The sequence below is a fragment of the Podarcis liolepis genome (assembly GCF_965112155.1).
Source record: "Podarcis liolepis genome assembly, chromosome: 8".
Taxonomy (NCBI): Eukaryota; Metazoa; Chordata; class Lepidosauria; order Squamata; family Lacertidae; genus Podarcis; species Podarcis liolepis.
Window position 1 is genome coordinate 18,865,582 of NC_139560.1, and position 14,172 is coordinate 18,879,753.

Genomic DNA, 14,172 nt, shown 5'->3' on the forward strand with positions numbered 1-14,172 from the left:
CCGCTAGGTTATCCAGATTAATTTTGAAGAATTTGATCTGGAGATTGGCTATGACACACTAACAATTGGTGATGGAGGAGAAGTGGGTGATCCCAGAACTGTCCTTCAAGTGTAAGTCGCCTTAATTTACAACCCAATGGTTTAATATTTTGCTCATCTTCTATATACAAGGGAGTCACTTGTAGCAATATATCAAATTAATTTCTATAAAGCTACTCTACTTACCTTCCTGCCATTTCACATGGATTTTAAGATTACATCGTTTGTAGTACGTAGCAAGAAGAAAAGCAGCAAAGATGGCACAGACCAGGGACATTACTCCAGTGATGGATTTTGTGTTGAGTAAAGTCTGGACAACATGTTAGTTTTTCTGCACCTCCTGTGCCAGATCACATTTTTTTGAAAAAGAGAAAATTATAAAATACTAGTTGCTTTGTTTTGCTTTCTTTAAATATATAAAATCTGGTGCCACCCCCCCCCCCCCGTGGGATTGTGATATGGTACAATTGGAGACAATACTTTAAAAAATAATATGACTTAAAGAAAAATGCATACTTTATCTCCCTTCTTTGCTGATTCTGCCCCCCTGGTCTCTGGCATGCTGTTTGCTGCTTCATATATCAAAAAAGCCAAGTAATTTTGGGTGTGAGGTTGGGAGCATGAAAGAGGTGAATAAATTTCTGTATGGTGTGGAGAAAGTAGATAGAAGTTTTTCTCCCTCTCTCCAAATATGAGAATCAGGGGTCATCAAGAGAAACAGAATATTCAGGAGATCCAAGAAATGCAAAAGGAAGTACCGTACTTTTCCATTTATAAGACTAGGGTTTTTTCTTTAAAAATTATGCTAAAAAGTGGTGGTCGTCTTACACATGGATAGTGCATAGGGTGGACATTTGATTGGCTGCTGCTGTGGCTGTCAGTGGCTATTGGGCGTGTTATTGGTTGCTGTGTCAATGGCTGGTGTTGATTGGCTGACGCTGTGGCAATTTGGTGGGCAATTGGCAGCTTCTGCTGGCGAGGGGACAGACAAGAAGTGGATTTTGCAATGCAATTCCCCTTTAAAAAGCTCCAGAACCCTGGGCAATCCTCCACAAAAAAGCTCAACAACTCTCTGCCATCTCCCCCCCCCATTTTCTTAAATTTGAGTCCCCAAAAATAGGAGGCATCTTAAACATGGGGGCGTCTTATACGTGGGAAAATACAATACTCACTCACATAGCACAATCTTAAACAATGGCATTTGATGTCACAGGTTGTAGTGATGGCTGCTGAGTTATACTGATGATGACCAACTTGGGTGGCTTTAAAAGTGAACTAAGGAAGTTTGTGGAAGATATGGCTATCTATGACTGTTACTCATAATGGTCATTTACTACATCTATACAGTAGTCAATATGCCTTTTTTGCTACCAGTTGCTGGAGAGCATGGTTGAGGAGACTGCTGTTCTGCTCATGTTCTGCTTGTGGGTTTCCATCAGATACCTGGTTGGTAACCATGGGAACAGGATGCTGGACCAAATGCACTAACAGGGCTCTTCTTATGTTCTCATGAATTTCCTTTAGCTGATCTGTGACATCAGACATCTGTGACATCTTGGGCTTTAGGCAAAGAAGATTTCAGGAGAAAGTTGTTAATGAATGACAGGTGGTATTGAAACATATCATTCACTTGACAATGGAATTTCAGTTTTGAACCACAATCCTAAATTCCACCAACTCCGATAGAACTTTCTCTTCTGTATTTAAGCATTTGGGGTTTGATACTGTTAGTGAAGTGGGATATGGGAAGATAAGCTATGATGCAGAACATTTTTTTTCTTCTTTAAGGATTCTGATTTGCTAAAAATGAGCTATTGATCACAGCGTGCCAAGTGTGTGCTATGTTTAGTTCCTAGGGCTGGACTGAGGAGTTGTTAGAAATAAATGAGTGTTATTTACGCTGTGGCTTTTTGAAGAAATCTTCTTACGAGCTTGTTAATGTGCATGGCTTGTTTTTGACTCTTGTAGTTGAGTGTAGGTTATATTATAACTTTCAAATAAAGAAATTCCCTAAACTATATTATCTTTAAAGTGGGGGTGTGGTACACAAAAATTATCTACAAAGGCTGCTTCCTATAGTCATGCCTTGCAATTTTGAGAATTCTGTCAGTTTATTTATTTCTGGAATTTCTTGTGCAGCTGAAACTCATATTTATTCTGTCCTGTTCCGTTCTAAATGCAAATGAAAATTTGTCTGTGTGTGCCTCCTTAACCTTTCCACATATACCCATTGTATGCCAACTGGAAATTGTATTGATGCTTATGAACTAGATATTGTTGAAATCTTTTACAATTTCATAAGCGATAAAATGCATGTGGGGAACGTATTAGCTAATATTCTGGAAAAAGTCTAGATCAGGGTTAGAATGTGGCCCTCCAGACCTCTGTATCTATCCCTTAGGACTTTCCCTAAAGGACTTTCCTTCCTCTTCTCAGGCTACTCTCCTCACTGATACTGCTTTCGCCTGGCTGAAATGTGTTCTTGAACTATGATAACATCTCTTGCTTGCCTGAATGGAGAGTGGAGAGGGCTTTGTGTGTGTGCATGTCTGAAATGTAGCTTACTGTACTGTGAGAGTCACAACGGTTGCTCCATGTAGTTTTGTCTCTGGCCCTTCCCACTTTCTGTCTCTGGCCTCGCCCATCACTGGCACGCAGCTCCTGGAAGGATGCTCAAGAAGGAATGCCGTTCTTGAACTGGGAGCTTCCCCAGCCCCTATCTAGATCAATAAAATCAATTATCAATACAGCAATTTATTGTATGACCTCTTCTTGAAGTAGTTGTGAGAGTTGGTCAGTCTTCTATTGCTCAGGCTTAGATTGTCTGTTCTGTCTATTGTCCATTTATCCTCTTTTAAAAATAAGGCTTAAAAGGGGAAACCATGACTATGCAAAATTTGGCTAAAGCTGTTCCTCTTCCTTTCTTTATTACTATCAAACTTTATTTCAGTCACAGACAAGCATAACTTTATTACAAAAAAATTCCTTCCAGTAGCACCTTAAAGACCAACTAAGTTAGTTCTTGGTATGAGCTTTCGTGTGCATGCACACTTCTTCAGATACACTGAAACAGAAGTTGCCAGATCCTTCTATATAGTGAGAAGGTGGGGAGGGGTATTACTCAGAAGGGTGGTGGGAAAGGGTGAGTAATACCCCTCCTCACCTTCTCACTATATAGAAGGATCTGGCAACTTCTGTTTCAGTGTATCTGAAGAAGTGTGCTTGCACACGAAAGCTCATACCAAGAACTAACTTAGTTGGTCTTTAAGGTGCTACTGGAAGGAATTTTTTTATTTTGACTATGGCAGACCAACACGGCTACCTATCTGTAACTATAACTTTATTACATAAGAGTATCTCTACTTTTCTATCAAAATTCTTAAAAGAAGACAATGGAAGTCAAATATTATGCTGCTGGTATTTATATTACAACTATAGCAATATGTATATATAATTCTAGCATTATGCTTGTAGCAATGACTCTGTTTCCACGCTGTATACGTATAAGGTTTCCCTTTTTCTTCTTCAGTTCTCTTTATAAACACTGCAAGAGTTCAGATTCTGAATGGGGAAAGGAATTGCCTCATTAATTATATTGTCCATCACCCCACCTTTTTCCCAGACTGGGGTGGAATCTAGAGAATCTGAGAAAATGCTTTTTTAAAATACGTTTTGGAAAATATATTGAATTGACCATAAGCTCGCCATTGCCATCTGGTGTCACATTTGTATAGTGCACTTAAAATGATCTTAAAACGTTATATTTGCAGCTGTATAGCTGAGTCCTGGGTCTAAAGGCACATAAAAAATACTAAACATCGATAAAATACAAAAAGCTAAAAACACATAAAGAAAAGAATTTTAAAGCAATTTAAATGTAATAGAACTAAATCATTATAAAAACAAATTATTAAAATACAGATAATAAAAAAATTGGATCTGCTTTTATGATTTCATATCCCAAAATGCATCAAGTTAAGCATATATATATAATCATAGTGTAAACTTGATCATTTCAGAATCAGTTTTGTCCTATTTACTGATTTCCCCTCCAGCCCTCACCCCCGAATATGAATCATTCCTCACATGTTTGGTCTACTTTAAGATTCTAATGTTTTGTAGCGACCCATCCGATGCAAGACAAACATTAAATAAGACTGATGAAATTACAGTGTTTTGTTACAAATGCAAATGAACACTCCATTATTTTCTCTTATCATCACATTACTTCAAGTTGTCAGGAGCTTCAGAGTAAAGTTACTACTACATTATAATAAAGACGATGTAGTGGGCGAAGATGTGCTAATAATTTGCTGAAAATCTTTTTCAATTTACACAGCTGTCAGCCTGAGCGTGATTGTCTCAAGAGTTATTTCTTGTTCAAATTGGCATCTTCAATCTGCTTTGCAATATTTATTCATTTATATATATAGCTGTCTAATATGTGTTTGGATTCAGGCAAGTGCATTGACTAGACCAGTGGTTCTTTAAAAAATACAATTTGATACACCAGCTATCTGCCAAACGGCAATGAAAGCAAGCTAATATGTCACTATCCAGGAAACAGCCATGACCCGACCCGCCTCCTCCAGGGAGATTCTCACACTTGATGTCTCTTCAGACAGACAAGACACTTCCTACCAGAGTGATAAGAAACCACCTAAGTGATGATAATTTAAGAAAACCTCTGTCTCCATTGATTGTTGCTGCTTTCGTGACCCATTTGCCTTTCGTAATTAATGAAACACATGGAACAACCAGCTTTAAAGAAAGAACAACTTTCTTATCAAATGCTTCCCAAGTTGCCTCGCTGCCAAGAATCATACAGCAAATATTATGGCCTCCCAAAGTGTCCTTTTCATAAATGTTTCCTATGATAGGGAAGTCAGAAAAGCACTTGCCCAGGGGGATTACTGCCTGTCATGCGGCATCTTAAGCTGTTTTCAGTCTGGGAAAGAGACTGTGCTATAGCACCAAGCTTAAGGACCCTTCCTGTGCCAAGAAAGATTGTCTATAATAATTATGTATAATTGGTTATTGCAATTAGGTGCTATCAGCATGTAATTTTGGTCATGCGGATGTGTGCTAATAAGAACAGCTCAGTGGTGGAACATCTGCTTTGCATGAAGACCATCCCACCCCGGTTCAGTCCTTGTGCTTCGAGGACCATAGGTAACCCCCCAGAAATAAATTCACACAGACTCAAATTTTAGTGTAAAATTGTTGTTGTTGTTGTTTAGTAGTTTAGTCATGTCCGACGCTTCGTGACCCCATGGACCAGAGCACGCCAAGCACTCCTGTCTTCCACTGCCTCCCGCAGTTTGGTCAGACTCATGTTTGTAGCTTCAAGAACACTGTCCAACCATCTCGTCCTCTGTCGTCCCCTTCTCCTTGTGCCCTCAATTTTTCCCAACATCAGGGTCTTTTCCAGGGAGTCTTCTCATCTCATGAGGTGGCCAAAGTATTGGAGCCTCAGCTTCAGGATCTATCCTTCCAGTGAGCACTCAGGGCTGATTTCCTTAAAAATGGATACATTTGACCTTCTTGCAGTCCTTGGGACTCTCAAGAGTCTCCTCCCGCACCATAATTCAGTTTAAATTAATGGGCAAAATTTAGGCCACAACTTTATTGATTATGCAATGTGAGCGGTATTGGCTTAGGCATTGACAAACTAAAACTGACCCCTGCCTGCCCCGCAGGAGGTCCGGAAGTGTAAGCCAAATGAGGGAGCTACATCGATGCAAATCGGCTATATCTCACCCCGGGGTTCCTGTGGTCCTGGCATGGCTCTAGCCCCTCAAGCGGACTTCAGATGAGATCCAGAACCCCCAGATTCCTTTAACAGAATACTCTTTTTTAAGGAGGGGCAGGTGATGACCACACCTCCCCCAACCACAACTAAGTCAATGCCTAACCACCAAACCTTACAAAGTTGTGACAATTGCTGGGAGGTAGGCGAAAACCAAATGGCCAGTGCCAATCTGCCAAGTGGACAAAATTCCTACCAGACCCCTGCCACAAAGTGGGCGACCGACCGAAGTCCCAAGCAAGGCCAAAGCACATAAACCAAAGAGGGAGGGTGGGCAGGTGTTTGGCAGCACAAAGCGAGTGGCTCTGACACGTCGTGCTGCCGTTTATAAACCCTCCCCCAACTTGCGAAACAATCTGATTGGGTGCTGGAACTGAGGTGATCGAGAGACCGCCCCAGCAATGCCGGGCTAAGCCCTGCCTCCGGATGCCATGGGGCCCCAAGGTCCCGATCACACGCAGGACCCTCTTGAAGAGGATCCTATTTGGAAGCAGGGCTGGCTCACCCATGAGGCAATCAGTGTGACAGGATCCACAGGGGCAGGAGATTCAGCCCCCAACAAATACACTGATGGAATCTACACACATATTAAAAATGCTGTGAAAATGCTTTAAAAAAAAAACACCATTTTGAAAAATACATTGAATTTTGCATAGCTCACTCTCGCCATCTAGTGTCACAGTTGTATATTGCACTTTACAAGACATTTAAAGGGTTTTATTTGCAGTTGTGTAGCTATGTCCACTGTCCACTGCAACAGCTGTGGCACACTCCTTAGAAGCCGGACCAGATGCCTCCTCAGCAGCCCCCCACCCCATGTTGTCTCTACAGTGGCCACTGGCAAACAAGAGGCACGGCTGGTCTCCTCCAAGCCTTTTTCCTGATGTAGATCTTCACTCACTCCTTCCCTGGTATGGGACATACCATTTTGTGGTTTGCCTCACGTGCCAAAATGTCTTGGGACAGTCCTGCCTGGAAGTTGGACCGAGAGAGACCACTGGAAAGCCAATCTCAAGTCTGAGCTAGATGGATCAATATTCTGACTCCCTATGAAGCAGCTTCTCATGTTCCAAATATGCGCTCTGGTGCTAGAAGCACTGTATTAATCTCTCCGCAACATGCTGTACCTGTGAAATGTTTCCTGCACTGTCAGAATAGCGAATTCACAATAGATGCTCTAATTAAACAAAAAATCACTGATCTACTATGAATATATAAGAGCAGGAAGCTTTTACTGTTTCCACCTGGGAATATGTATCAAGATTTTGAAAACAGAGTATGTGAAATATATGAAAGAGAATCTAAGATGATCAGGGAAGTGTGTCGAGACAATATCTGCAGCTCTGGAAGTCTTCAGCTGTGTTAATTCTGTTGTGCTCATAGTACTGAGAGCATAGATGAAGTCCACAGTACAGTCACAAAGCCCCCTGTCTTCCATAGATCAGGGCACTACCTTATTTTGTATTCCATTACTATTGTTGTAAGTCACCTGTGCTTTGAAGAAAGGTGGGGTATAATTCATTATGAAAACTATAACAACAACGATGATGATGATAATGATGATAAGAAGAAAGCCAGAGGCACATCAGAACTCTTGCTTCTTATATTGTACCAAAGAAGTCTGAATTAAGATATTAACTACACTAGGAATGCATTGTCTTTCATTACAGTTCAGTGGTTGGCCTGGCCCAGTGGTAGTAGTGCACAACAAGCATTTGACTTGTGAGGATGTTTTAGGCAGGCACAGCCGCCTGATGTCACAGGAGCGGGCAAAGCATAGTCACAGCAACAAAGGAACAATGCGGAGCCTTCACATAGCAGCTTATTCTATTCCCCAGTTTTCCTAACTGCTGTTTTCATGGAGTAATTGTGGGAGGGACAGAAGTATGCATGTGTGGTAAGGGTGCGGCAGCAGAGATGTTGCCCAAATGGTGTTACTTGTTGTGTCACATCACACCCACTGGTATGAATGAAATTTAGCCTGACATGAGGGTATATTGGTCAAAAAGCCACATTTCCATAACAAAGCAGGTACTGCTGTGATTCCTCATCCCTGCCCTGTGGAATGCATTTAGAAACCTTCCATCTGCTTTTGCTGGAAGTTTGAATCAGAGCCATTTCAGATCATAGATAAAATTCACTGTTCAATAAACATTCCTCTATTAGGAATTCTGTTCCTGTATGAGTCAGATGATTCAGTGGCATCATGTTTGCTTCTTGACTATGTGTTCATTATCTTGACAGGACAACCCTTTAACTATAGGACTTCTTAAAAAACAAAAAAACAAAATGTAATCATGGTTTCAATCTGAGGTTGAAGCCAAACATAATTTGCATATCATTTGTCTCCTGCTGTTCAGCTAGACTACCCTCTTTCCATCTCTTGTGGTTGGAACAGCATCCTAGAAGACTTTTATTTATTGATTTCATACAATTTATACACAGTTTGATTGTAAACAAAACAAAACAAAAAACCCTCAAGGGGTTTACAAAATCATTTCCTTCATATATCTCTGCAAACCTTGTCTTTTTGATGAAACCTTTGGTGCAATCCTGTTTGGCTATTGTAAGATCCTGATGGCTGATTATGTGAATTTACCCCCTCCAATCTCTGCCCCATAACACAGCCCCCACTGTCCAGGAGTTCAGTGTTCAGTGGAGTGTTTTCATGGATAGTGAGGGCTGCAGAGAGGAGGGATCAAGAGTTTGGCTTGGTGAACTGCCTTCAGAAGTGGAGTTGAATCAAAGGGCTTTGTGAGAACAAGCAAAGATGGTTAGTAGGACTCGGCAGAGCCCAGAGGAGCACACTTGGCATGGTGGTGGCAGTTCCACATTCTGGGGCAGTTCCACCTTCTACTCTTGAGTATGTTGACCACCTTCAGGATGATAGCCCTCATAAGGTTGTCACCATCCTTCAGTGTTCATAAGAACCTGGTGGAACAGGCCAATGCCTCATCTAATCCAGCATCCCATTCTCACAGTGGCCAACCAGATGTCTGTGGAGGCTTGCAAGCAGGACACGAGTGCAGTTTCCAGCAACTTGTTTGAGAACCCTCTGATTGTGGGGCTAGAACGAAGCCATTGTGGCTAGCAGCATCGATAGCCTTGTCCTCCATGAACTTATCTAATCCTTTTTAAAGCCATCCAAGTTGGTGGCCATCACTGCTGCCCTGGGAAATGTACTTTCTTTTATCTGTGCTGAATCTTGCCATGTTCAGCTTCATTGGATGTCCACAAGTTCTAGCTCTATGAGAATCTCTTGGGTAATATTATAATAATGTGAGAGAAACCCAGACATTACAATTTTATCATTAAAACTAGCTTTTACCTTTCAAACGGAACAGCTTTCTTTTTAACCCTAAGTGTCAATTGCAAGAATTAGATAAAAATTATTATCATGCTGTTACTTAGCTGTACGGATTTTCAATTGGTAGCATCTCTCCTGATGACTTTTTGAAATGCTGTGATGTTCTAGTCCCTTAGCGTGCTGTAATCAAGATCTCTTTCTTGCCTTTTTAATATCTCTTTATTTGAAGACAATTTCCAGCTAATGGGATTTTTATTTTGTTTATGATTAGGTTAACGGGAAGCTTCGTACCAGATTTAATTGTCAGCATGAACAATCAGATGTGGCTTCATCTTCAAACTGATGAAAGTGTGGGCTCAATTGGCTTCAAAGTTAACTACAAAGGTAACTATAAGCTATCAAAAATGTTCCTAAAAGGACCCGAGTGTAATCCTTGGCTTTCAGTCTACAAAAGGAAAACTAAAGAAAAGATTTCTACAGTCTTAAGTGAAACCAGAGTATACTAAAGAAAGAAAATTTGGGAAGGCCCATTTTGCTTTGTTTTTTGTGTGGAATTGTACTTTATTATGTGTACATAATTTTCAAGGGCATCTTATTAAAAGTTGTTGGGAGTGGCTTTCTCTAATTTGACTATTCTGTCTGAAAGGCATAGAAATGGGTTGGAATCTGAAAAGCTATCGTCTGAAAAGGTTTTACTCTGGTGATTTCAAATGGCTGAAGTAATAGTAATGCTGCTGCTTCCTAATATACAGTCATACTCTCCTTGGTTAGGGTTCCAACATCTGGATCAGGAGAAACATTATTGCTACATCTTCAGTGTGACAGCCCTTTTGATATTTGAAGATGGCTATCATATCTCTTCTCAGGCTCCTCTTTTCCAGACCAAACATACCAGCCTCCTCAACTGTTCCACAGAAGACTTGGTTTCCAGCCCCTTGATCATCTTGGTCACCCTGCTCTGCACACATTACAGTTTACCAATATCCCTCTCAAATTGTGGTGCCCAGAACTGGGCACCTGACCACAGTGTGGTCTGACCAAGGCAGAATAGAGTGGGACTATTACTTCTCTTGATCTGGACACTATACTTCTATTGATGCAGCCTAGAATAGCATTAACTCTCTCTTTTTGCTGCTGAATCACACTGTTGACTTTTGTTAAGCTTGTGTTCTACTAATGCTTTTCACTTGTACTACTTGTAAAGCCAGGTATCTCTCGTTTTATATTTGTGTTGCTGGTTATTCCTATTTAAATTCATTTGGTTAGTTTTGGCCGAGTTCTCCAATCTGTTCAGAGTTCATATTGTTTTCTTGCCTGTAGTTGTTCAACCCTTTGACCTTCTTTCTCTGTCCCCTCTGCCCAAAATTAAACAAAAGGCAAGTTGACATCATAATTACAAGACTCTCCAGCTTTATCAAGATGTTCTTTATTGCCTTTTCTAGAAGACCCTGCCCTAACTATGTCAATTAATGTATTTTTGATCTGAAACTTCCAAGAAAGGTAGCTAACCACTTGAATTCTCAAAGGCGAAGATTGTTTGCAATAGCTGTCAATAGCTTTCAGCAGTTTAAGCAGAGCTAGCATTGATCCAGTCACTCAATCATTCAGCTTACAATTGATTGCGTTAAAAATATAATATAAAGCTAACCAGTGCTTTTTTTCTGGGGGGACGCATACCCCTAAACGTTTTGTGAATCTAAGTTTGGCCTCATTGAGGGCAGTATTTCATTATGAGTAGGAAAATGAGAGTACCCCTAAACATATATTTTTTTAGAAAAAAGTACTGAAGCTAACAAAAGCATAAATATAGAGAACTTAAGGTAAGTTGATAAATACACAAGCATATTCACAACATCAATTCATTTTGCCAAATAATATCTGACTTACTGTGGTGTGACACCGTCATAATCCTTTTAGACCTATCCACTTATTTTTGTGTAACAGTAAGAGATCATCTATTTTACAACTGTGGGCATGATTAGGATATTTTTGAATGGTCTCTGATTAGCTGTTTAGGACACCTTCGGCACCCACTCTGAACTGTTTCATACTTGGGCTAATTGGATATTTTATTCTATTTTTATCAAGACTGAGCAGGAATGTGATAGCTCAGCAAGCTATCAGGTGTCTGAGGCACCTGAAGGGTGATGACCACTAACCCAACCTGGCCACCTTGAAGGGGATGTTATCCTATTCAGTAATGGCCCACTGGCTAAGGAATGGAGCTGTCATGTTACGACTGGGAAGGTGATGAAAGATGCAGATCAGCATGTTGCAGATCCAGTGTTGAGGACTGGCAGGTTCTTCCCAATAGTTTCCACAAGTCAGAAGTTTGGCCTTTGTATATTAGGTTATGCTTGTGGAAGTTACCAGTGCCTAGCTAATAAAATTGTATTTTCAAGGTTGTAGCCAGCTAATTTCCACTTTTTATAGACCAACTGAAATTAATGGACCCATGTTTGTTAGGTCTATAAATTCCAGTGGGCTTGCTCATTGAATGAATAACATGGGATACAACCCTCATTCTTTCTCTTTCTTTCTTTTTTGTTGCGGGGTTAAAAATGGAGCGAAAAGGAATGGTGTGTAAAGGACATGTGCAGAAATTCAGAGAGCATTTCTTTTGTGCTGTGAGATAAGTAAGTTCCATACCAGGCCATGACATATACTGTTTTCTCCTAAAGAATGATCCATGAGCAGTAAACATTATTTGAAATAAGACTATTGCTTCTCCATGGCATTTCTGTGAAGGCACTGAGAGAACAGTGGAAAGGGACTTCAGGGATTTCCTTGTAAACGGCTATGTGAATTATTGATCCTGTACAGTCTACCTGGTTATATTTCTCTCTCAGTTGCTAGAAGGTTGTGGGTATAGAAATTTATCCTTTCTCAAAGTGTAAAAGCCATATGGATGACCGGTGACAAAATTTAAGTCAGGAACACAACTCTCAGAGCAGCCAGTCTTGAAAACAAGTTGGTGAATCAGGGGGACAATATTAAATACACTCCACTCCATCATTCCTTAAGAGAAGAAAGCTCTTTGTAGTTGTAAAGAAGGGATTGCTAGAGATGGGCTTGAATGCTCCTTCACTCCCACTGCTCTACTAAGACTAGATTTTGGCAGGCCCTGGCCTCGTGATTCTCAGCTCCTACCTTCTCTCTGCAAAGACATAGATACAATCCATGATCCAGAAACTCTTCATGATAAATTAATTGAATTTTATTTAGTCTATACAGTGTTTTGCTACACCTCTTTCAGGATTTAAAATCATTTGTATGTGCTATTTTACCCCTATAAATGGAACTGGTGTCAAATATATCAAACTGCTAGGATTAAACAACAACAACAACAACAACAACAACAACAACAATGCAAAGCAGTGGACCAAAACCTATTTAAAGAATTCCAAGGGGAAAAGAGACTTGTGGATCGAGGGCCCAACCCCGCTATGTGAAATAAATACACATGGACACGTGGTATAAGGTTAATGGGCAAGAAAAGGCCACAACTTTATTGATTACAGCAGTGAAAGGTATTGGCTTAGGCATTGGATGACTATAGGTGGTGGGTTTATTCAACAGTAGGTGGAGCCTGTTGATGCTCATCCAACTATAGGCTCACCCCCTGATGTCACCGAGGGTCGTGCCATGGCCTCCCACCAAGCAGGCATCGGACGGAATACACGACCGCCAGATTCCTTTAACGGAATAACCCACGGTAGATAGCATAGGTGATGGCCACACCTAGCCCTTGACACATCACAACACATGAATCCAATGCCTAACCTACCCACCAATACCACAAAAGTTGTGACGATTGCTACGAGGTAGGCAAAAAAACCAAAAGGCCTAATGCCAAATGGAAAAATTCCTACCAGGCCCCCCAGACAACCGGGGCGACCAACCTAAGGTCCATAGCAAGGCCAAAAACCTAGACCCTGAGCTAAATGGGAGTGGAGGGTGGGTGACTCGCTGCGGGACGATGAGGACTGAGGGGGAGGCGAAGCTGGTGCCGCAGCATTAAGCCGCTAAACACGCCCCTCGGAGGCACCTGGTTGGCTGCCTCTGGTGGGCGTGGGCGCCAGCCGGCCAGGTAAGGCGGGGCAGGAGCTAAGGGCGGAGTTCGGGCTCCCGCCAGGGCAGAGTTCGGGCTCCCGCCCACAACCACTCCCCTCTCTTGCAGGGAGGAGAGTCCTTGTTAGTGCTGCAAGAGCATTAGCTGCATTGATACACTGCAATTGATGTGATGAAAATAGACTGAACCTGGTGAAATTTCAACTTTGTTAATTTTTCCTAGTTAACTTCAAGGTAGATTTTTTTTGTCAACAATCCTGTCCCTGGGTGGGGCAGAGCTGCTATGCTAGGTTCCAAGCAAATGGGTTAGTGTTGCTTAATAGGAGGGGGAGGAGTTACGCATCAGGGACTTGGGTGCAGTGCATACACACCAGCGGAACAAAGCCAACATTCCTGCCAATGGGTAAACTGGTCCTTCTGTAATATTGTTGAAGAGTATAGCAGTACTATTTATTTTCACTGAACATTCAAATCTAATACAACATAAATACACCAAGTGGTAAGATCAGTGATTCCCTCTGCACTAGCTTCACATACATCTCACAAACATTTTTCATTCCCAGGTTTGGTTTCAGATGTTGGAATAATCTGGATTCTAATGCTGTTCATTTCACAGCACAGAGGTAAAACAGAAACCCAGTGATGGAAAATGTTTCAGAATTGCTGATTAACAGATGCTGCAGATATTGAAAATATCCAATTGCCTGACGATGCAATCAAGTTTAATCTGGGGATATCTTCCTAGTAGGGACGAGAGACTCAGTTCAGCAGCAGTTGCAAAGAATGCCTTGTGATGTTTAACGATTCACAAATTTTATTATTTAATTAATGTTCTAGAAAGTTGAATTGGAATAACTTGTTCCTTTATTCATCCTACAGCTATTTAATGCAGTTAGAAAGCAATGTAGCAGGTACAATATTTTCAGTTTGAAAATAAATAACTTGC

The 14,172-nt window shown here is 41.1% G+C and overlaps 1 protein-coding gene across 5 annotated transcripts in view; it reads left to right on the forward strand.

Moving 5' to 3' along the window:
- Positions 1 to 14,172, forward strand: part of CSMD3 (CUB and Sushi multiple domains 3) — a 591,548-nt gene that overhangs the window by 349,718 nt on the left and 227,658 nt on the right. For all 5 annotated transcript variants that reach the window (XM_083516438.1, XM_083516434.1, XM_083516435.1 and 2 more), the window contains 2 exons: positions 8 to 111; positions 9,427 to 9,539. In XM_083516438.1, the coding sequence (XP_083372564.1) occupies positions 8 to 111; positions 9,427 to 9,539 (217 nt within the window). The remainder of the gene's footprint in view (positions 1 to 7; positions 112 to 9,426; positions 9,540 to 14,172) is intronic.